This window comes from Prionailurus bengalensis, chromosome B2, assembly GCF_016509475.1.
Source record: "Prionailurus bengalensis isolate Pbe53 chromosome B2, Fcat_Pben_1.1_paternal_pri, whole genome shotgun sequence".
Classification (NCBI taxonomy): domain Eukaryota; kingdom Metazoa; phylum Chordata; class Mammalia; order Carnivora; family Felidae; genus Prionailurus; species Prionailurus bengalensis.
The window spans coordinates 152316710-152338208 of record NC_057349.1 but is presented as its reverse complement, the minus strand read 5'-3'; the positions used below and the strand labels follow the sequence as shown (position 1 = coordinate 152338208).

General features: G+C 41.3%; 1 protein-coding gene across 1 annotated transcript; it reads left to right on the top strand.

The window, feature by feature from the left end:
* The first annotated feature begins 15014 nt into the window (after positions 1 to 15014).
* PDCD2 (programmed cell death 2) lies at positions 15015 to 20978 on the top strand. Its single transcript, XM_043592823.1, has 6 exons — positions 15015 to 15366; positions 15899 to 16141; positions 16500 to 16631; positions 17968 to 18071; positions 19235 to 19348; positions 20373 to 20978. Exons 1-6 carry the CDS (start codon positions 15084 to 15086, stop codon positions 20529 to 20531), a joined length of 1035 nt encoding a protein of 344 aa, XP_043448758.1. The 5' UTR covers positions 15015 to 15083; the 3' UTR covers positions 20532 to 20978.
* Positions 20979 to 21499: the final 521 nt, after the last annotated feature.

Genomic DNA, 21499 nt, shown 5'->3' with positions numbered 1-21499 from the left:
GCCCCACATCAGGCTCTGTGCTGACAGCTCAGAGCCTGGAGCCTGCTTCAGATGGATTCTGTGTCTCCCTCTCTCTCTGCCCCTCCCCCATTCTCTCTCTCTCTCCCTCTCTCTCTCTATCTCTGTCTCAGAAATAAATAAACATTAAAAAAATTTTACATCCAAGTTAGTTAGCATATAGTGCAACAGTGATTTCAGGAGTAGATTCCTTAATTCCCTTTACCCATTTAGCCCATCCCCCCTCCCACAGCCCCTCTCATAACCCTCTGTTTGTTCTCCATATTTAAGAGTCTCTTCTGTTTTGTCCCCCTCCCTGTTTTTATATTATTTTTGTTTCCCTTCCCTTATGTTCATCTGTTTTGTCTCTTAAAGTCCTCATATGAGTGAAGTCATATGATTTTTGTCTTTCTCTGACTAATTTCACTTAGCATAATACCCTCCAGTTCCATCCACGTAGTTGCAAATGGCAAGATTTCATTCTTTTTGATTGCCAAGTAATGCTCCATTGTGTGTGTGTGTGTGTATATATATATATATATATATATATATATATATATATACACACCACATCTTCTTTATCCATTCATCCATCAATGGACATTTGGGCTCTTTCCATACTTTGGCTATTGCTAATAGTGCTGCTATAAACATGGAGGGTGCATGTGCCCCTTTGAAACAGCATACCTGTATCCTTTGGATAAATACCTAGTAGTGCAATTGCTGGGTCGTAGGGTAGTTCTATTTTTTATTTTTTAAGGAATCTCCATACTGTTTTCCAGAGTGGCTACACCAGTTTACATTCCCACCAGCAGTAATATGCCATTTCAGACCTGAGGACACCTTCAGACTGACAGTGAGGGGATGGAGAACCATCTATCATGCTACTGGAAGTCTAAAGAAAGCTGGAGTAGCCACACTCATATCAGCCAAACTAGATTTTAAACTAAAGACTGTAACAAGAGATGAAGAAGGGCATTGTATCATAATTACGGGGTCTTTCCATCAAGAAAAGCTAACAATTATAAATGCTTATGCACCCAATTTGGGACAACCCAAATATATAAATCAATGAATCACTAACATAAGCAATTTTATTGATAAGAATACGGTAATTGCAGGTGACTTTAATACTCCACTTACAACAATCATCTAGGCAGAAAATCAATAAAGAAACAATGGCCCTGAATGATACACTGGACCAGATGGACTTGACAGACACATTCAGAACTTTTCATCCAAAAGCAACAGAATACGCATTCTTCTTGAATGCACATGGAACATTCTCCAAGACAGATCACATACTGGGCTACAAAACAGCCTTCAATAAATATAAAAGAATTGAGTTCATGCCATGCATATTTTCAGATCACAATGCTATGAAACTTGAAATCAACCACAAGAAAAAGTTTGGAAAACCTCCAAATGCATGGAGGTTAAAGAACATCCTACTAAAGAATGAAGGGTCAACCAGGCATTTAAAAAAGAAATTTAAAAAAACGTATGGAAGCAAATGAAAATGAAAACATGACAGCCCAAACTCTTTGGGATGCAGCAAAGGTAGACCTTAGAGGAAAATACATGGCAATCCAGACCTATCTCAAGAAACAAGAAAAATCCCAAATACAAAATCTAACAGCGAACCTAAAGAAACTAGAAGCAGAACAGCAAAGAAACCCCAAAGCCAGCAGAAGAGAAATAATAAAGATTAGAGCAGAAATAAACAATATAGAATTCCAAAACAAAACAAAACAAAACAAAAAAAACAACAACAGTAGAACAGATCAATGAATCTAAGAGCTGTTTTTTTGAAAAAATAAACAAAATCGATAAACCCCTAGCCAGACTTCTCTAAAACAAAAGAGAGAGTACCCAAATGATAAAATCACGAATGGAAAAGGACAGATCGCAATCAACATCACAGAAATGCAAACAATTATCAGAGAATACTATGAAAAATTATATGCCAACAAACCCAACAACCTGGAAGAAATGGACAAATTCCTAGACACCCACACACTACCACAACTCAAACAGGAAGACATAGAAAATTTGAACACACCCATAGCCAGTGAGTAAATTGAATCAGTTTTCAAAAATCTCCAAACAAATAAGAGTCCTGGGCCAGATGGCTTCCCAGGGGAATTCTACCAGACATTTAAAGCAGAGTTAATACCTATCTTTCTCAAGCTGCTCCAAAAAATAGAAATGGAAGGAAAGCTTCTGGACTCATTCTATGAAGCCAGCATTACCTTGATTCCCAAACCAGACAGAGACCCCACAAAAAAGGAGAATTACAGGCCAATATCCCTGACTAATATGGATGCAAAAATTCTCAACAAGATACCAGCAAATCAAATTCAATAGTATATTAAAAGAATTATGGGGAATGCAAGCTGGTGCAACCACTCTGGAAAACAGTATGGAGGTTCCTCAAAAAACTAAAAATAGAACTACCCTATGACCCAGCAATTGCACTACTGGGCATTTATCCATGGGATACAGGTGTGCTGTTTCGAAGGAACACAAGCACCCCTATGTTTATAGCAGGACTATCAACAATAGCCAAAGTATGGAAAGAGCCCAAATGTCCATCGATGAATGAATGGATAAAGAAGATGTGGTGTCTGTGTGTGTACACACACACATACATACACACACACACACACACATATATACACACACACACACAGACACACACACACAATGGAGTATTACTCGGCAATCAAAAAGAATGAAATCTTGCCATTTGCAACTACGTGGATGGAACTGGAGGGTATTATGCTAAGTGAAATTAGTCAGTGAGAGAAAGACAAAAATCATGTGACTTCACTCATATAAGGACTTTAAGAGACAAAACAGATGAACATAAGGGAAGGGAAACAAAAATAACATAAAAACAGGGAGGGGGACAAAACAGAAGAGACTCATAAATATGGAGAACAAACTGAGGCTTATGGGAGGGCTTGTGGGAGAGGGGATGGGATAAATGGGTAAGGGGCACTAAGGAATCTACTCCTGAAATCATTGTTGCACTATATGCTAACTAATTTGGATGTAAATTTAAAAAAAGAAAAAAAGAAAATTAAAAAAGAAAAAAGAAAAAAAACACGCCAAGTGTTTGCAAACACAAAGGAACACACATTTACTTTGTGGGTGCAAACTGCATTTTAAAATTCTAACTCTGAAGCTGACAAAAGGAATAGATCATGTTAATGCTGAGAAAATTGTGATACCATCACTGCAGGATCATTTAAGATTAGGCTTTCAACATCTTGCTTTAACCTACCCCCTCAAGATGTTCTCCCCTTTCTCTTCATATTTCCAATAAATAATACCTTACATCTGAAGAACTTCCTACTTTCACATATATTGTCATGGTAAATGAGATGCCAGCAAAGTGCCTTCCAAACACACTGCTTGGTTCCCAGGAGGCACTCAGCAAATGTCTGTCAGTTCCCTTTTCCCTTCTATGATTTATAACATTTGGGAGCTGCCCTAAAGTCCCACAGCTAATAGTAAATGGCTGAAGAGGGGCTCAATTGTAAGTTGTGAGATGTTAAACTTTAGCACAACATTCGATAGTGTTGCCATTGCTTCACACTGCTTTCTGTCAGTTGCATCAGAAAAAAAAATGTTGCCTTTCTTGTGGCCCACCCCTCAACAACATTCCTTTAGTAGTGTTCAACAATCCTAAATGCAGATTCCTTAAAAAGCCTTTCCTCCTTGGTTTCTGTTTAATTCCTGTACTGATAATCCTCATGCTTCTCTGGATTTTTCCATCTGTATCTCTTTCTCTAATTCACATACCTTAGCCAGATGCCAAAATGTAGACAATATCCCCAAAGTTCTGTCCTCATTTCTCTCATTCCCCTTCATGATTCAGCAATAATCTTCAAACAGATGATTCCTAATGTGATAGATTTTTCTTTGAGCATAAGTGGAGACCTATATTTCAAACCACCCTCAAGTTTCTTTAGAGAGAAATAAATTCCAAGATTAATCAGCATCTTCTCTGTTCAAATCTGCTCTTCCCTCTCTCTCTTTCCTTGCTATTCAGGGCTAAAATTTAAGAATCATTTTGGACTGTTTTCCCCTCCTTCCCTGTATAGTAATAAGTTATGAATTTCTGTGCTTTCAACCTCTACAACTTTATTTAACTACCCATCCATGGTGTGCTAGAGCCAGCAGAAGCCAATTGTTAAATTCTCAAACATTTTGCATAAATGTATTAAAAATAAAGGTTATATTTAAAACACACACACACACACACACACACACACACACACACGCAAAAGAATTAGTCCCTATGATCAAGTGGGATTCATTCCTGACTGCAGGGCTGGTTCAGTAGTCACAAATCAATGCAATACATCACATTAAGAGAAGAAAGGGATAAGAACCATATGATCCTGTTCAATAGATGCAGAAAAAGTATTTGACAAAATACAGCATCCTTCCTTAATAAAAACCCTCAATAAAGTCAGGATAGAAGGAACATACCTTAACATCACAAAAGCCATATATGAAGAGCCCACAGCTAATATTATCCTCAATAGGGAAAAACTGAGAGCTTTCCCCCTGAGATCAGGAACACGGCAGGGATGTCCACTCTCACCACTGTTGTTTAACATAGTGTTGTAAGTCTGTGCCTCAGCAATCAGACAACAAAATGAAACAATAGGCATCCAAATTGGCAAAGAAGAAGTCAAACTTTCACTTTTCGCAATGACATGATACCCTACATGGAAAACCCAAAAGACTCCACCAAAAACATGCTAGAACTGATCCATGAATTCAGCAAAATCACAGGATACAAATCGATGTACAGGAATCGATTGCATTTCTATACACCAATAATGAAGCAACAAAAAGAGAAATCAAGAAATTGATCCCATTTACAATTCGCAATGACATGATACCCTACATGGAAAACCCAAAAGACTCCACCAAAAACATGCTAGAACTGATCCATGAATTCAGCAAAATCACAGGATACAAATCGATGTACAGGAATCAATTGCGTTTCTATACACCAATAATGAAGCAACAAAAAGAGAAATCAAGAAATTGATCCCATTTACAATTGCACCAAGAACCATAAAATACCTAGGAATAAACCTAACCAAAGATGTAAAAGTTTTGTATGCTGCAAACTATAGAAAACTTATGAAAGGAATTGAATAAGACACAAAGAAATGGAAAAACATTCCATGCTCATGGATTGCAAGAACAAATATTGTTAAAATGTCAATACTACCCAAAGCAATCTACACATTCAATGCAATCCCAATCAAAATTGCACTGGCATTCTTCTAAAAACTAGAACAAATAATCCTAAAATTTGTATGGAACCACAAAAGACCCCAAATAGCTAACAAAATGTTGAAAAAGAAAACCAAAGCAGGAGGCATCACAATCCCACACTTTAGCCTCTACTACAAAGCTATAATCATCAAGACAGCATGATATTGGCACAAAAACAGACACATAGACCAATGTAACAGAATACAGAAGCCCGAATGTACCCACAAATGTATGGCCAACTAAGCTTTGACAAAGCAGAAAAGAATATCCAATGGAATAAAGAGTCTCTTCAGCAAGTGGTGCTGGGAAAACTGGACAGCGACATGCAGAAGAATGAACCCGGACCACTTTCTTACACCAGACACAAAAATAAACTCAAAATGGATGAAAGACCTCAATGTGAGACAGGAAACCATCAAAACCCTAGAGGAGAAAGCAGGCAAAAACCTCTTTGACCTCAGCCACAGCAATTTCTTGCTTGACACGTCTCCAAAGGCAAGGGAAATAAAATCAAAAAATGATTTCATCAAGATAAAAAGCTTCTGCACTGCAAAGGAAACAATCAACAAGACTACAAGGCAACCAATGGAATGGGAGAAGATATTTGTAAATGACATATTGGATAAAGGGTTAGGATCCAAAATCTATAAAAAACTTACCAAACTCAATACCTGAAAAACAAATAATCCAGGGGAAAATGGGCAGAAGACACGAATAGGCACTTTTCCAAAGAAGACATCCAGATGGCCAACAGACACATGAAAAGATGCTCAATGTCACTCATCATCAGGGAAGTAAAAATCAAAACCACATTGAGATACCACCTCACACCAGTCAGAGTGGCTAAAATTAACAACTCAGGAAACAACAGACGCTGGTGAGGATGTGGAGAAACGGGAACCCTCTTGCACTGTTGGTGGGAATGAAAACTGGTGCAGCCGCTCTGGAAAACAGTGTGGAGGTTCCTCAAAAAATTAAAAATAGAACTACCCTATGACCCAGCAATAGCACTACTAGGAATTTATGCAAAGGATACATAAGTGCTCATTCATAGGGGCACAGGTGCCCCAGTGTTTATAACAACTCTTTAAACAAGAGCCAAATTATGGAAAGAGCCTAAATGTCCATTGACTGATGAATGGATAAAGAAGATGTGGTTTATATCTACAATGGAATACTACTTGGCAATGAAAAAGAATGAAATCCTGCCATTTGCACGGACAGAACTGGAGGGTATTATGCTGAGTGAAATATGTCAGTCAGAGAAAGACAGATGTCATATGTTTCACTCATATGTGGAACTTGAGAAACTTAACAGAAGACCACAGGAGAAGGAAAGGGGAAAAAATAGTTTCAAACAGAGAGGGAGGCAAACCAAAGAGACACTTAAATAGAGAGAACAAACTGAGGGTTGGTGGGGGGGAGGGGAAGAGGGGAATATGGGTGATGGGCATTGAGAAGGGCACTTGCTGGAATGAGCACTGGGTGATGTATTAAGCTGTGAATCATGGGAATCTACCCCCAAAACCAAGAGCACACTGTATACACTGTATGTTAGCCAACTTGACAATAAATTATATCAAAAAAATTGTTTAAGAAAATAAAAATAAATAAAATAAAATAAAGCAGAGTTGATACCTATTCTTCTCAAACTGTTCCCAAAAAATAGAAATGGAAGGAAAACTTCCAAACTCATTCTATAAGGCCATCACTACCTTGATTCCAAAACCAAAAAAGACCCCACCAAAAAGGAGAATTACAGGCCAATATCCCTGATGGTCATGGATGTAAAAATTCTCAATAAAATATTAGCAAATCAATTTCAACAGCACATTAAAAGAATTATTCACCACGATCAAGTGGGATTTATTCTTGGACTGCAGGGCTGGTTCAGTATTCGCAAATCAATCGACGTGATATGCCACATTAACAAAAGAAAGGATAAGACCATATGATCCTGTCAATAGATACAGAAAAACACTTGACAAAATACAGAATCCTTTCTGGATAAAAACTCTCAAAAAATAGGGATCGATGGAGCAGATTTCAACGTCATGTCGGCCATATATAAAGACCCACAGCTAATATCATCCTCAATGGGGAAAAACTGAGAGCCTTTCCGCTATGGTCAGGAACAAGACAAGGATGCCCCCTCTCACCACTGCTATTGAATATAGTACCGGAAGTCCTAGTCTCAGCAATCGGACAACAAAAAGACATAAAAGGCATCCAAATTGGCAAAGAAGAAGTCAAACTTTCACTATTTGCAGATGACATGATACTCTATGTAGAAAAACTGAAAGACTCAAGCAAAAAATTGCTAGAACTAATACATGAATTCAGCAAAGTCATAGGATATAAAATCAACATGCAGAAATCTGTTGCATTTCTATACACCAATAATTAAGCAGCAGAAAAAGATATCAAGGAATTGATCCTATTTGCAGTTGTACCAAAAACAATAAAATACCTAATAATAAGCCTAACTAAAGAGGTACAAGACTGTGCTCTGAAAACTCTTATGAAAGAAATTGAAGAAGACACAACGAAATGGGAAATCACTCTATTCTCACAGATTGGAAGAACACTGTTAAAATGTCTCTAGTACCCAAAGCAATCTATACATCCAAAGCAATCCCTTTCAAAGTGCCACCAGCATTTTTTGCAGAGCTAGAACAAACAATCCTAAAATGTGTATGGAATTAGAAAGGATCCTGAATAGCCAAAGCAACCCCAAAAAAGAAAGACAGAACTGGAGGCACCACAATTCCAGATTTCAAGCTATATTACAAAGCTGTAGTCATCAAGAAAGTATGGTACTGGCACAATAACAGACACATAGATCAATGAAACAGAATAGAGAACCCAGAAGTGGATCCGGAGCTATATGGTCCACATCTTCAACAAAATAGAAAAGAATATCCAATGGAAAAAAAGACAGTCTCTTCAGCAAATGGTGTTGGGAAAACTGGACAACAACATGCAGAAAAATGAAACTGAACCACTTTCTTACACCATACACAAATATAAATTCCAAATGGATGGAAGACCTAAGTGTGAGACAGGAAACCATCAAAATCTTAGAGGAGAACACAAGCAGCAACTTCTTTGTCCTCAGCCAGAGCAACTTCTTACTAGACACATCTCCGGAGGCAAGGGAAACAAAAGCAAAAATGAACTATTGGGACCTCATCAAGATAAAAAGCTTCTGCACAGTGAAGAAAAAAAACAAAACTAAAAGGCAGTCTACAGAATGGGAGAAGATATTTACAAATGACATATCTAATAAAGGCTAGTTCCAAAAATCTATAAAGAACTTATCAAACTCAACACCCAAAAAACAAATAACCCAGTTAAGAAATGGGAAGAAGATATGAATAGACGCTTTTCCATAGAAGACATCCAGATGGCCAACAGACACATTGAAAGTTGTTCAACATCACCCATCATCAGGGAAATACGAATCAAAACTACAATGAGATATTACCTCACACCTGTCAAAATTGCTAAAATTAACAACTCAGGAAACAACAGAAGTTGGGGAGGATGGGGAGAAAGGGGAAAGCTTTCATACTATTGGTGGGAATGCACACCCGTGCAGCCATTCTGGAGAACAATATGGAGGTTCCTCAAAAAGTTAAAAATAGAGCTACCCTACGACTCGGCAACTGTACTCCTAGGCATTTACCCAAAGAATAAAAAAATACTGATTTGAAGGGGCACTTGCACCTCGATGTTTATAGCAGCACTATCAACAGTAGCCAAATTATGTAAAGAGCCCAAATGTCAATCAGCTGGTGAATGGATAAAGAAGATGTGGTATATATATACAATGGAATATTACTCATCCATAAAAATGAATGAAAATGCCTCCATTTGCAATGACATGGATGACACTAGAGTGTATTATGCTAAGCAAAATAAGCCAGAGAAAGATAAATACCATATGATGTTACTCATGTGAAACTTACTAAACAAAAAATAGATGAACATAGTGGGGAGAAAAAGAGAGAGGTAAACCATAAAACAGACTCCTAACTAGAGGCCAAACTGAGAGTAGCTGGAGGGGGGTGGGGTGGGGGATGGGCTAAATGGATGATGGGTATTATGGAGGGCACTTGTGATGGGCATTGGGTGTTATATATGTAAGTGATGGACCACTAAATTCTCCTCCTGAAACAAATTACAAAACTGGGAAAATATTTTAAATGTTTTTTTTTTTATTTTAAAAACCAATAAGTCATTTTTTTAAATGCCCAACCAGTTTTCCTCACTACTGCTAAGGTCATCTAAACAAGGAAAAGTTTGAGAAACTGTCACAGCAAAGAAAAGCCCAAAACGACATGCTGACTACATGTCATGAAGCAGGAAAAGGTAGAACAGAGGGAACATGGATAAATTATAGACCTCAGTTAAAATAACACATTAATATTGGCTCATTAATTGTGACAATTATGAAGAAAACTAGAAAGAGAGGAGAAATTAAAGGTCAAATAAGAGAAACCTATTGCATCAGACTGGAAACCTAGAGGAGATGAGAGCTTTCATCATCCCAGCCATGGCCCACCCAGTGAGGACAGTGTGCACAGAGGGGCTCAGGGTTTATTGATCCTGATGTGTCAGCTATGACTGTTTGAATTGCAAGCAAATGAACATACTTACTGAGGTAAAATAACTTAGTATTTTTTAATGGTAGAAATAAAGTAATACTTGCCAGAAGCACGTTAAGAACGGGTTTGGATCTGGCAGGCCCAGGGGCTCACACTCTCCCAGGGTGACCTGGACCCTCTCCAAACCTCCATCCTGCCAAATGCCTTTGGGGAGGCTCCATTCAGAGGTTTCTCTCACTGTGTCTGGGGCCTCCAGCAACTCCGGCTGACACCCACTCACTGTACATTCTACTGGGAAAGGTTTCTATTTCCCTTAGGATCCCTGAAAAGTCATGGGGTTAAGTATCTTTGGCCTGGCTTGGGTCACATTCTCATCCTTGAAGTCATCAGAGCACCGAGAGAATGGAGATGGGGTTGGCTAGACTTGGATCATGTGCCCAACACTGAGGCACATGGGAGGTGGGGGCTGCCCTCTGGAACTGTTTGCATGGGAGACAAGTGAGATGTAGTTCCCAAAGGCAAGCTAAGTTACTGGACTTGGGCATGACAATGGATGCCAGGTTGGGAAAGCAGCAAACTCCACATCGCTGATGGCCAACTACACAGCACTGTAATCTGCTGTGCCCAAGAAAGGAAGGGGTTCACTTAGGGCCAGGGACTGCAGTGGTCCATCCAGTGCTCTTGCTGTCCTCCCACGATGGCAAAACACTCTTCCAGCTGCAGAAAAACTAACTTTGCTGTTGGTGGTAAACTCAAGGCTCCTGCTTTGGGCATTGGGTCCTCAAGTCTCAGAGACTAGAAGACACACAGACCTCACTCGTGTCCCTGGAAGGAGGGAGCCCAGGAGTAACACCTGCCCCCTGACCACATTAATCACCCATTCTCAACGAACAAACTGGTCCATATTACAGTCTCCTCTCTCTCCTTTACAAAGAGCAGAGACCAAATGTATAGTAAGGAAATTATTGCTCAGTGAAGCAGTAGGAGACCCAAGGATTACTCCACAGCATGAAATCCCCAGTTGGCAGGCTTTCTGGAGGCCACGGTCCCTGGGTCATGCATGTGGTTCTCCGAGACCCCACAGCCTCAGTGAGAAACTACTCACTAGGAGACACAGTTGTTCCTATTTCCTTGATTCTTAACAAGCATGCATTTCAAAGGTTTATACTACAATCTGGAGGCCAAAGGACTGCAGAGCCAGTCTGCTGTATGCCCGTTGTAGCCAGGGCCACATTCTGTATTTGGAGGTTTATTACCACTCTTGGCAGGCTAAGAGTGAGGGAGGAGGTGCTTGTCTCAACCACACAGATGCTGGGAATGAAAACATACATTGGAACTGTCTACACTGCCTATGAACCTGTTAAGTTGCCCAGCAGCACAGTCAGCTCAGTAATGGGCCACGAGGGTTGTCAGGAGCCAGGCTGCCCTGAGCTGAAGGACCACAGATGCCTGCCTGGATGGTTGTCCTGTCTGAGACCTGATTATCTACTGGTGATCACTCAGATGGGACGAAGGATCCACCCAGTGCCAGGAGGGCCCCACCAGCCCACAAGAAGGGGGCTGGTAAGTCACCACACCTCATCCTATATAAAACCACATATGTCTACTGAGTGCCCTCATGGGTCAGAGCTGTGCTGGAACCTGGGAACCCCCAGGCAGAGTGGAGCCAGCAGCACCCTTCCCAGGAGGGACAGTGGAAGGATCCTGCATGATCTCTGAGGCTATTCACAATCCATGATCAGAGTCGAGTTGAATTTGAAACAGTCAGTGACCAGGTGGATATTTCACTCTTTTTTTTAGAGCCCAAGACTGAGAGGCAAGAAACCAGTGCTCCCCAGATCAACTCCAAATGTGTGAGAGTCCTGTCCATCCTAGAGGCTCAGAAAGAGGAGAAACAGAGAAGAGATATAAGATAGGGAAGGGGGCCACTTATGACAAAGCCAAACCCTGACCCTGACACAGAACAAGGCCTTGTCCCAAATATCAACCTTAACACTGACCCAGAATTTAAGGCTGACCTAGACCCAGACCAAGACCAAGACCCTGACCTTGACCCTGACCCAGTCCCTAGCCCCTGACCCTGCCCAACAAATAAGGAATATCAAGTGAGAATAATGAGAAACTAGACTCCAAAAGACAGGTCCAATGTGGATTGTGGAGATTCAAATGTCTGGCTGCGTATTCGGGGCTGTGATGGCTGTGCAAAACCACTAAAGGCCCTAAACAAAGGTGAGGATGTCAAATATGCCAATTTTTTGTCCACAGTTGAGTAGAGACTTGGTTCAAAGAGTCCTTGTTCTTGGTGGCTTCCAAAGGACAAACTAGCCATTCCCACCAATAATACACAATGGGAGACTGTCCTGCAGTTGTGACCTAGGGGCAGTTCTTCTGCTAAGCCTCATTTTCTCCTCAGTGTTTTAGGAAAACACCTTTTGCTCTTTATAGACCTAAAATTATTAAGTGGTCCTTGTAAATTCCCTTCTGTGGGTGGAAGAGTCTAGTGTCTAGGTGATCTGAGGCCAATGGCGGGCAGTGTGGGAGCATGTGTGTTCAGCAGCAAAATGACTCATACTCACCAGGGCTCATTCAATGCAGATATTCTGCAATATTGGCAACATGTAAGATTTGAACTGCTGGCTTGCTCCTTTTACTTGGGGGTAATAAAGTGAGTCACAGGGAACGTCATCTGAACCTTAGCAAAATAAAGACTCATAAAAAAAAAAAAACATTACCTTGAGATGACAGTTTGGGAGATGCTACATCATATCCAGGGGGAGGTGTGTACCTCAACAGAGGGGTAGGAAGGGGGCATGAGGACCAAAAAGATCACATTGGAGAACATCCACTCAGAGACTTAGGAAGACAGAGGAGTAAAGGTCGTATCAATCCCTGAAAGGAAAGTTGATGTTTTCAGATCCATTGTAATAAAGACAGAAACTAAAGCTGAACCATAGACTACAAGCATTCTGACAGTAATTCAGGGTAAAGAGGGCACAGATTTGAACATCTGTCCACTAAAAATATGCTAGAATTCATAATAAATTGATTCCAAGTTAAATGTTTTCGGTAATTAATAATAAAAAAACAGAGGTGTCTACAGTAGGAACTGAAACAGATCTCACAAATGGGTTTCAGTTTTGAAGAAGTGTCTCTGGCATTACCCCATCTTCATATGCTTGAATTGTATGTATGACAAACTTGTGGTGTGAAAAGTCACGGGATTCCCTAAAAAGCCTGGGACTCCACTGCTGGAAAGAAAAGTTTGCTAAGAACAATTGAGTTGGGGCAGGTTGTCACTGGCATGAAGCAAACTGTTACTCAACAATCTGCTTTTACATATCCTGTACTGTGGACCTAACCAGAAGTCAAAGCTACCTTACCCATGAGGGGGGCTCTCACTCTTCCCTAGCCTCAATGGACAGAGAATAGACTAGCTCTTCTCCCTCACAACTCAATTCATATCTACAAATACCCAATCTTAGAAGGGATGTTGCTTACTCAATTTCAAGATTGCAGTTTTTTTTTTCAACGTTTATTTTTATTTTTATTTTTTTATTTTTGGGACAGAGAGAAACAGAGCATGAACAGGGGAGGGGCAGAGAGAGAGGGAGACACAGAATCGGAAACAGGCTCCAGGCTCTGAGCCATCAGCCCAGAGCCTGACGCGGGGCTCGAATTCACGGACCGCGAGATCGTGACCTGGCTGAAGTCGGACGCTTAACCTACTGCGCCACCCAGGCGCTCCAAGATTGCAGTTTTTAAAAATAAACATTCTCATATTGTTTTTCCTTTCAGTAAAACAGAACTTAATTATTTGCTTAAGAATCCAAGAATGATTAAGATGTGCTTTTGAGGGGGGCGCCTGGGTGGCGCAGTCGGTTGAGCCTCTGACTTCAGCCAGGTCACGATCTCGCAGTCCGTGAGTTCGAGCCCCGCGTCAGGCTCTGGGCTGATGGCTCAGAGCCTGGAGCCTGTTTCCGATTCTGTGTCTCCCTTTCTCTCTGCCCCTCCCCCATTCATGCTCTGTCTCTCTCTGTCCCCAAAATAAATAAAACGTTGAAAAAAAAAATTAAAAAAAAAAAAAAGATGTGCTTTTGAAAACAAAATAACACTAAAGAGGTAACACTAAGATGAAAGAATGTTGTTATGTTTCATGGTTGTTTGGTGGTTTTAGTGGGTTTTGTTTTAAAGAGAGAGAGCAGGCAGGGGAAGAGCAGAGGGAGAGGGAGAGAGAATCTTAAGCAAGCTCAACGCTCAGCTCAAAGCTGGATGAGGGGCTCGATTCCATGACCCTGGGATCACGGCCTGAGCTGAAATCAAGAGTTGGAGGCTTAACTGACTGAGCCACGCAGGCACCCCATTATATGTTTTAACTCTATAAAATTTAAATAAAATTAAGGAAACTTGTTTTCAAAAGAAAGGAAATGTTAGATGTAATTTTGCTATAAAATAGGTACTAGAAATAGAAGCATCTGGGCCATAGCTGAATCCCACCTACATTCGCTCATGCCTCCTTGAGATTTAAACAAGAAACAGCCAATAAAATCCTCATGGCCCCAGGAGAAGGGGCCCAGGATAATTGGATGGCCAGGCGTTGGCCCCGCACGGGCAGGTTTTGGGGTTTGGCCCACAGGCAGCTCCCAGTGTCAGCTGCCACGTGCAGGTGGCAGGCTGCTGCAAGAAAAGGAGCAGGGACAGTAGCTCCATGGTCCTTTTCACTTTTGTAGATTGCAGTTTCAGACTTGTTGCATTTCTAGTTGAATTTTTATTGTAAACTTTTACTTAAAAAAATAAAACTCTCAGTGTTTGAAGTGGCAATGGCCGACAAGTCCAAAGAGCAGGGCAGAGAAAAAAACCAAAACCAAGGACACAGTTGAAATACTTGAACCAGTGGGTGAACATGCACACACCTCCTCTTGGCTCATTAGGATAAATTCCTAACCCTAACCCTAACCCCTAATCCCTAAAAGCTACCCCCACCCTCACGTCACGGGACCGGAAATTAGGGTCGCACCGAGCGTGCTTACAACGGGCTATTTCCTTAGTCCCGCCTCCTCTCCCTTGTTACCCAATCGCTTCTGACTCGCCGTTCTGCGCGCCTTCCGGTGGCCAACTTCCGCCTTCCGGCCAGACAGTCCGAGCGTGCGAGCGGCCGGTCTTTCCAGCTGTATGGCGGTGGCCAGCGCGGGGCCGGCTGAGCTGGGCTTCGTGGAAGCAGCGCCGGCGTGGCGGCTGCGCAGCGAGCAGTTCCCAAGCAAGGTGGGCGGGCGGCCGGCGTGGCTGGGCGCTGCCGGGCTGCCGGGGCCAGAGGAGCTGGCCTGCGCGCTGTGCGGCCGCCCGCTGGCCTTCTTACTGCAGCTCTACGCGCCGCTGCCCGACCGAGCCGACGCCTTCCACCGCTGCCTCTTCCTCTTCTGCTGCCGGGTGCCGCCGTGCTGCGCCGGTTTGCGCGGTGAGCGGCCGCTGCTCCCGAGCCAGGGCCCGGGTCATGTATGCGAAGGGCAGCGCCTGGGGGCGGCGGCGGCGGGGGGGAGGGGGCGGGGGGGCGGTGGAGAGTCCAGCGCAGCGCCTGGCCCCCGCCCCGCTCAGCTTCCTCACGCATTCTGCGCCCCAGCTTTTGAGTTTAGTCGATTGGTACGAAGTAGGCGTTGTTATACTGAAATAATGGCAGTTGTTTTTTAGAAAGCTGGGCTCAATAACGTTTCCATATTTGTGTAGAATCAATGTAACTTAACTGTTAGTCTCATTATTTAATTATATTGAATAAGCCCAAAGATCCAATTCAAATTGCTGTGGGTACCAAACTGGTTTCTTGTTCTTTTTCACTTTTTTTTTTTCCCTTTTCTCCCCTTTCGGAAAATAAGATCACTGAAATCAAAACCTGTGGTCTTTTCAGTCTGTGTGGACCAGAGTCCCCAATATTTGGATTGCTACATTGTTTTACTTACGGTATTTACAACATCTCGAATCTCATTTTCTTATAGTTTTTAGAAATCAGCTACCCAGGAAAAATGACTTTTACTCATACGAACCACCTTCTGAGAATCCTCCTCCAGAGACAGGAGAGTCTGTGTGCCTCCAGCTCAAGTCTGGTGCTCATCTCTGCAGAGTTTGTGGCTGTTTAGGCCCCAAAACATGCTCCAGATGTCACAAGGCACATTACTGCAGTAAGGAGCATCAGACTCTAGACTGGAGATTGGGACATAAGCAGGCTTGTACACAATCAGGTGAGTCAGTTCTTGTAAGTTTCAGCTCCGTTTCATAGCATCTGTCAACCCAGGTTTTTTGTTTTGAGGATAAAAGTTAAGATTAAAGAAAGTATGATACTTTTCCAAAATTTTGGTAACTGGTTATATGAACAGCTCTATGAAAGGAACTGTGACGTCCCACCTACTCAGTTATGTCCCACACCTGCCTCAATACAGGCATTTAATTTATGACCCATAACCTGAAATGCTGGAACTACATATATTTATTTGGCAAAAATGTTAACTACATAGAATATCCCTTAGAAATGGGAAATTATTAGACCCTCTATAAAACTAAATGACTAGTAATTATGCTAGTTACCTTTTCTTGTTTCAGAATATTTGGACAGAACAATTCCAGACCACAACTTCCTTTTTCCAGAATTTGAAATTGTAATAGAAACAGAAGATGAGATTACACCTGAAGTTGTTGAAAAAGAAAATGAATCAGAAATTATAGGAAGCATGGGTAAGGGATCAGTTTTAGAACCTTTATTCATTAAGTGATTAAATATAATGCTTGAAAGAAAAGGCTCAGTATGTCAAGAAAAGAGGTAGGCACTGATAGGAAAAGTTAACCCACTTTGGAGTATGTAGCCTATACTATTCAAATATTATATCATTTGAAAATATACTTCCTGTACCTCCCCTCCTTGGCATATGTATCAGATATATTCTAGTTCTGATAAAGACCTGTCAGGGCAAGTATCCATCTGGTCATTTGGGTAGGGCTCCACAAGATGCTTGAAACTTGGTACGTTCCTCTGGATCCAAGATATGTTTCTCAGATCGAGATCAAATAAGGGAGAGTGCTTAGTGTTTGGCAGGTGACCAGGGTCGTTTAAATGTTTCTCTTTCGTGTGGCCGGTTTCAGATTCGCAGTTTTACAGGTTATCTAGAGATGAACACACTCTAGGTGTAGTGCCTAGGCCAAAGCAAATACCTAAGAAACAGATTAGTAGCCAACATTTATCCAACACTTAGTCTGTATCAAGGGCTGTTTGTGTGTGATCTCATTAAAATCCTGAAAGCAGTAGAGTTAGAAACTGTACTTCATTTTGCAGTGAGGAATTTGAGGTTTTCCATGTAATTTGTTTGGTCATGTAACCGAAGCTGTTAAAATTTTAGAACTGTAGTTTGAGCTCACATGATATTGACTCCAGAATTTGAGCCCTTAGGCACTACAAAAGGAGGTTTTAGAATCTAAATAGACTTTAGAATATCAGCTTACTGGTTTATAGTTCATATTCAGGTGATATCAAAAATATTCCTTGGTACATGTAACACAGACTAAATTCTGTTGAGGACAGCAGTGGTTCAGATAGCTGGGATTCCAGGAGAGGAGTGTGAGGAACAAGTGGGTAGGTCAACAGGGAGCTTGTGATGGCTGAATGAGTATAACAGCTGGGAAAAATGCATGAAACACAAAGAGATAGGGAGAGTCCAGATGCCTAAAGGGCAGTAGTGAAAATAAAAGGGTCAATATCTGTTGGGTGTCCTGTCATCTCTGCTGGACACAAGTCCTAAACCCAGGACTTGGGTCTGTTCTTTTCATTTGAAGCTTTAAAGAGAGGTACTTAACTAGGAACCTGCACAGTAAAGTGGAGTGCCTGGAAAGTCAGATGGTCTTGAAGCACCAACTTCAATGAATTAAAAGTTCAGGGAAAGCCTGTGGGAACATCTGGCCTTCACTCCAATTTAACACTAAGTTGGTTGTTTGAAATTTCCTTTCCTCGGCATGTGGAAGATGTCAGGCCATGGGGATTATTCCTATTGTCCTAACAGTTACACTGATGATTTTTCAGGTGAAGTACCTGAGGAGGAATTGGATTCCATGGCGAAACATGAATCCAGGGAAGATAAAATTTTCCAGAAGTTTAAAACTAAAATAGCCCTTGAGCCAGAACAGGTAAACTAGAATTCATACAACTCTTTCTTGTGTTCTTTTCAGGTGGTATTTTCAGGGTAAGATCCCTGAGAAGAGATAACTACAATAAAGCTAGGGTCTTGTTACAGGAATCCTTCACACAGGTGGTCTGCTGATCCTTTCAGTAGTTACTGAAAGACTACAGGTTGTCCTGCTTATCATGTAGGGTCTATAGTCTAAAGAAAGGATCAGAGATAGCAGATGAGTAAGATACTGCCTGTGATGCAAGAAGTTTGCACCAGTGGCAGAAAGAAAAAATATTTTTGCCCATGTGTCCAACAGGGAACTCTTGCTTATGAAACCAACATGACATGTAACACAAACCCTGGTTTTGTGAAAAGAAAAATGCGCTTTGGTGTTGGCGAGAGTCCTGGATCCTTGAGTTACACTATAAGCTCTGATGTAACTCCATCTCCAGTGTGAAAAAACAGGGTGGTTGTGCGGGTGAAGGGAGGGTATAGGCACATAGCAAGTGCTCAGCAGACGTTTCTCTTCTTCATCTCTGTTCTTCCATTAACATCATTCTTAAAGACATTCGCCATAAACCTAAATCACTGAAGGAAACTCAGCTAAACTCCTATAAAGCAGTCACTGAATCAAGTACCCAGGGGAAGAAGATCATGGGAAGAACAGACCCGGGTCCTAAACACTGAGAAGGTAGTTTTTAGCGATGTATATGCTTGTGACAAAACAGGAAGGCCACTCCGTTGATGTATAACACCTAATGAAATTTATCTCTGTAGTATTTATCTAAACAAGTGTTTCACTTGGCATTTGTCCCTTTAAAATTTTTAACTGAGTTTAAAACAGGTTCCTGTTATCTGTGTGAAAGTAAGCACAAACTCTGGGCTACATTTTGGATTCAGAAACTACACAAAATACTCTTAGGATTCCGATTCTAACCGTATTATCTTTTATGAAATACGATTTTGATAACCCAAGTCAGATAAGCTAAAATGATGACACTGAGAAAGCATTAATGGTGCCAGGTCTGAGGTGAGGGAACCTCACTGTGTTTCAGATGAGTGAGGGGAACTCATGTGTAAGAGCATGTGCAGAGTTTCTCCAGATTATCAAAGCACATGTTACCAAGGGAGACTTAGGTGAGATGTTTGTGATTTGAACATGATCCTGATTGATTTTAGGTTCTCAGATATGGCAGAGGGATTGCACCCATCTGGATCTCTGGTGAAAATATCCCTCAAGAAAAGGATATTCCAGATTGCCCCTGTGGTGCCAAGAGAATATTTGAATTCCAGGTATGACCTCAAAAAGTATTCTAATATACAGTCACCCTGGGTTATGTAATTAAATGCTATAAAACTTCACTGAAGTAACATATGCACATGGGTCCTGTTATTTACAGCAAGTGCCTTGTCCCACCTAAGGGACACCTTGGTCCCACCTTGTTCCCTGGAGGGAAATGTCTTTTACTGTTTTATCTGGTAGTCCTTTCTCTTTCTAAATAATGTACTTTTTCTGATAACTTGTCAGTTTATTAGTTTTTAGACATTATCCGTTGACTGACTTGTACAATAAAAAGGATTTAAATGCAGTTGCTTCTATCATCTTGACCACCCCTCCCCACCTCTCAGTATGGTTAAATCATCATTTTTAGTGTCTCCATTTTGTTACATTTGTAATTTTAAATATACCTTCTTTTCTTGTTCTGGCACTTAAGGCCTTTGTACTTGGTGACAGGAAGTGTTTTAGAGGCCCTACTCAGTTTAGGGTTTTTGGATCTGGTAGGGAAAAAATGGATAGAATCATGAAGATGGGTTTTCTTTTTTTTTTTTTTTTTTTTTTTTTTTAATTTTTTTTTTTCAACGTTTATTTATTTTTGGGACAGAGAGAGACAGAGCATGAGCAGGGGAGGGGCAGAGAGAGAGGGAGACACAGAATCAGAAACAGGCTCCAGGCTCTGAGCCGTCAGCCCAGAGCCTGACGCGGGGCTCGAACTCACGGACCGCGAGATCGTGACCTGGCTGAAGTCGGACGCTTACCCAACTGCGCCACCCAGGCGCCCCAAAAGATGGGTTTTCAAAAGGAACTGTTATCACAATCCATTTGGGTTGGGTAGAAATGTTCTTGTACTGTGGATTTACTAACCTTACAAAGTGGTAGGTGATACTTGTTTCTTGAGTAAAAAAATGAATTGTGAAAACTATATCCAAAATTAATTAAGTTAGTGTCAAAGCCGGAGACTGAAACACCCAAGATCCCTATCACCCTGGCAAGGAAGGTATGTTGAAAACAGACCTAATTGTGTCATCCTCTCCTCAGGTCATGCCTCAGCTGCTCAACTACCTGAAGGCCGACACTCTGGGCAGGAGTGTCGATTGGGGTGTTGTGGCTGTCTTCACCTGTGCTGAAAGCTGCAGACTGGGGATTGGCTACACAGAGGAATTTGTCTGGAAGCAAGATATAACAGATACACCCTAAAGACAACATCATAAAGCCTTACAAATGCTCATACTGTCTTAGGCCTTGCAATTCCATTACTAGGACTTTATCCTAAGGAAATAATTGTGCCAGAGACAAAGATGTTGTTTTTGGTGAGTTTACAATGTGTAAATATTAGTGAAACAAAAATGTCCAGTGACAAGTAAATAAATTTTGGTGTATTCCTACAGCAGAAGGTAATGCAGTCTTAATGATACAGACCTATATGCACATCAAATAAGATACAGGTTTATTAAAGGGACACCAAGATATTCATAGTATGTTCATATCCTTTATAAAAGTATTTTTATGTTTCTGTTCACAGAAATCTGGAAAGGTACATACTTGGTGTGAACTAATTAACTATGAATGGTAAGACTAAGTGAAGTGATTGGTTTACCTGTGTTTGTTTCTTTCTACTTGAATAAAAGTGGGTTAATTGCCTAATTAAGACAATCTGTTAGAGTGTTTTTCCTCCTAAAATTTGCAGTGTTAAAACCAAGAGAAAATTATTCGGGTAAAACCTGAAGAGATTTGTCTGGTAATCAGACAGGTTCTAGTATACATAGAGGTCCAAAACAATGAGAAAAATAGGCTGGTGCGTGTGAGGACTTCAACTGAATTTGAAGAGAAGCTCTACCTCAAAACAACCTTGATCAGCCAGCAGCACTGCTCAAAAGAGACTGCAAGGCAAGAATGATGGTCTTCCCCTCTATCTCAGTACCACATGGGAAGTAAACCCGAGGAAGGAGGTAGGAATGAGGCGCTGGAATTTCCCTAGGGAAATCTAGCCCAGGACACAGCAGCCTGAGGGAAGGCCCTGAGGTCAGCCAAATCTGTTAACCATGCTAAGGCTCCTAGCCCCGAGTGCTTTACAGTGACATCTTTGAACAGGAGTGATGCCAGCCCAGGACTAAAGCAAGCATGAAGGACATTGCTGTTGGTCAGTGCTTGAAGACCGACAGCTA

What these genes read in the sequence shown, in the direction of transcription:
- PDCD2 (XM_043592823.1), top strand. Translation starts at nt 15,084, where the DNA reads ATGGCGGTGGCCAGCGCGGGGCCGGCTGAGCTGGGCTTCGTGGAAGCA. An exon ending in GTGCTGCGCCGGTTTGCGCG is followed by an intron (nt 15,367 to 15,898) that starts GTGAGCGGCCGC and finishes ATTTTCTTATAG; the next exon opens with TTTTTAGAAATCAGCTACCC. An exon ending in AGAGAATATTTGAATTCCAG is followed by an intron (nt 19,349 to 20,372) that starts GTATGACCTCAA and finishes TCCTCTCCTCAG; the next exon opens with GTCATGCCTCAGCTGCTCAA.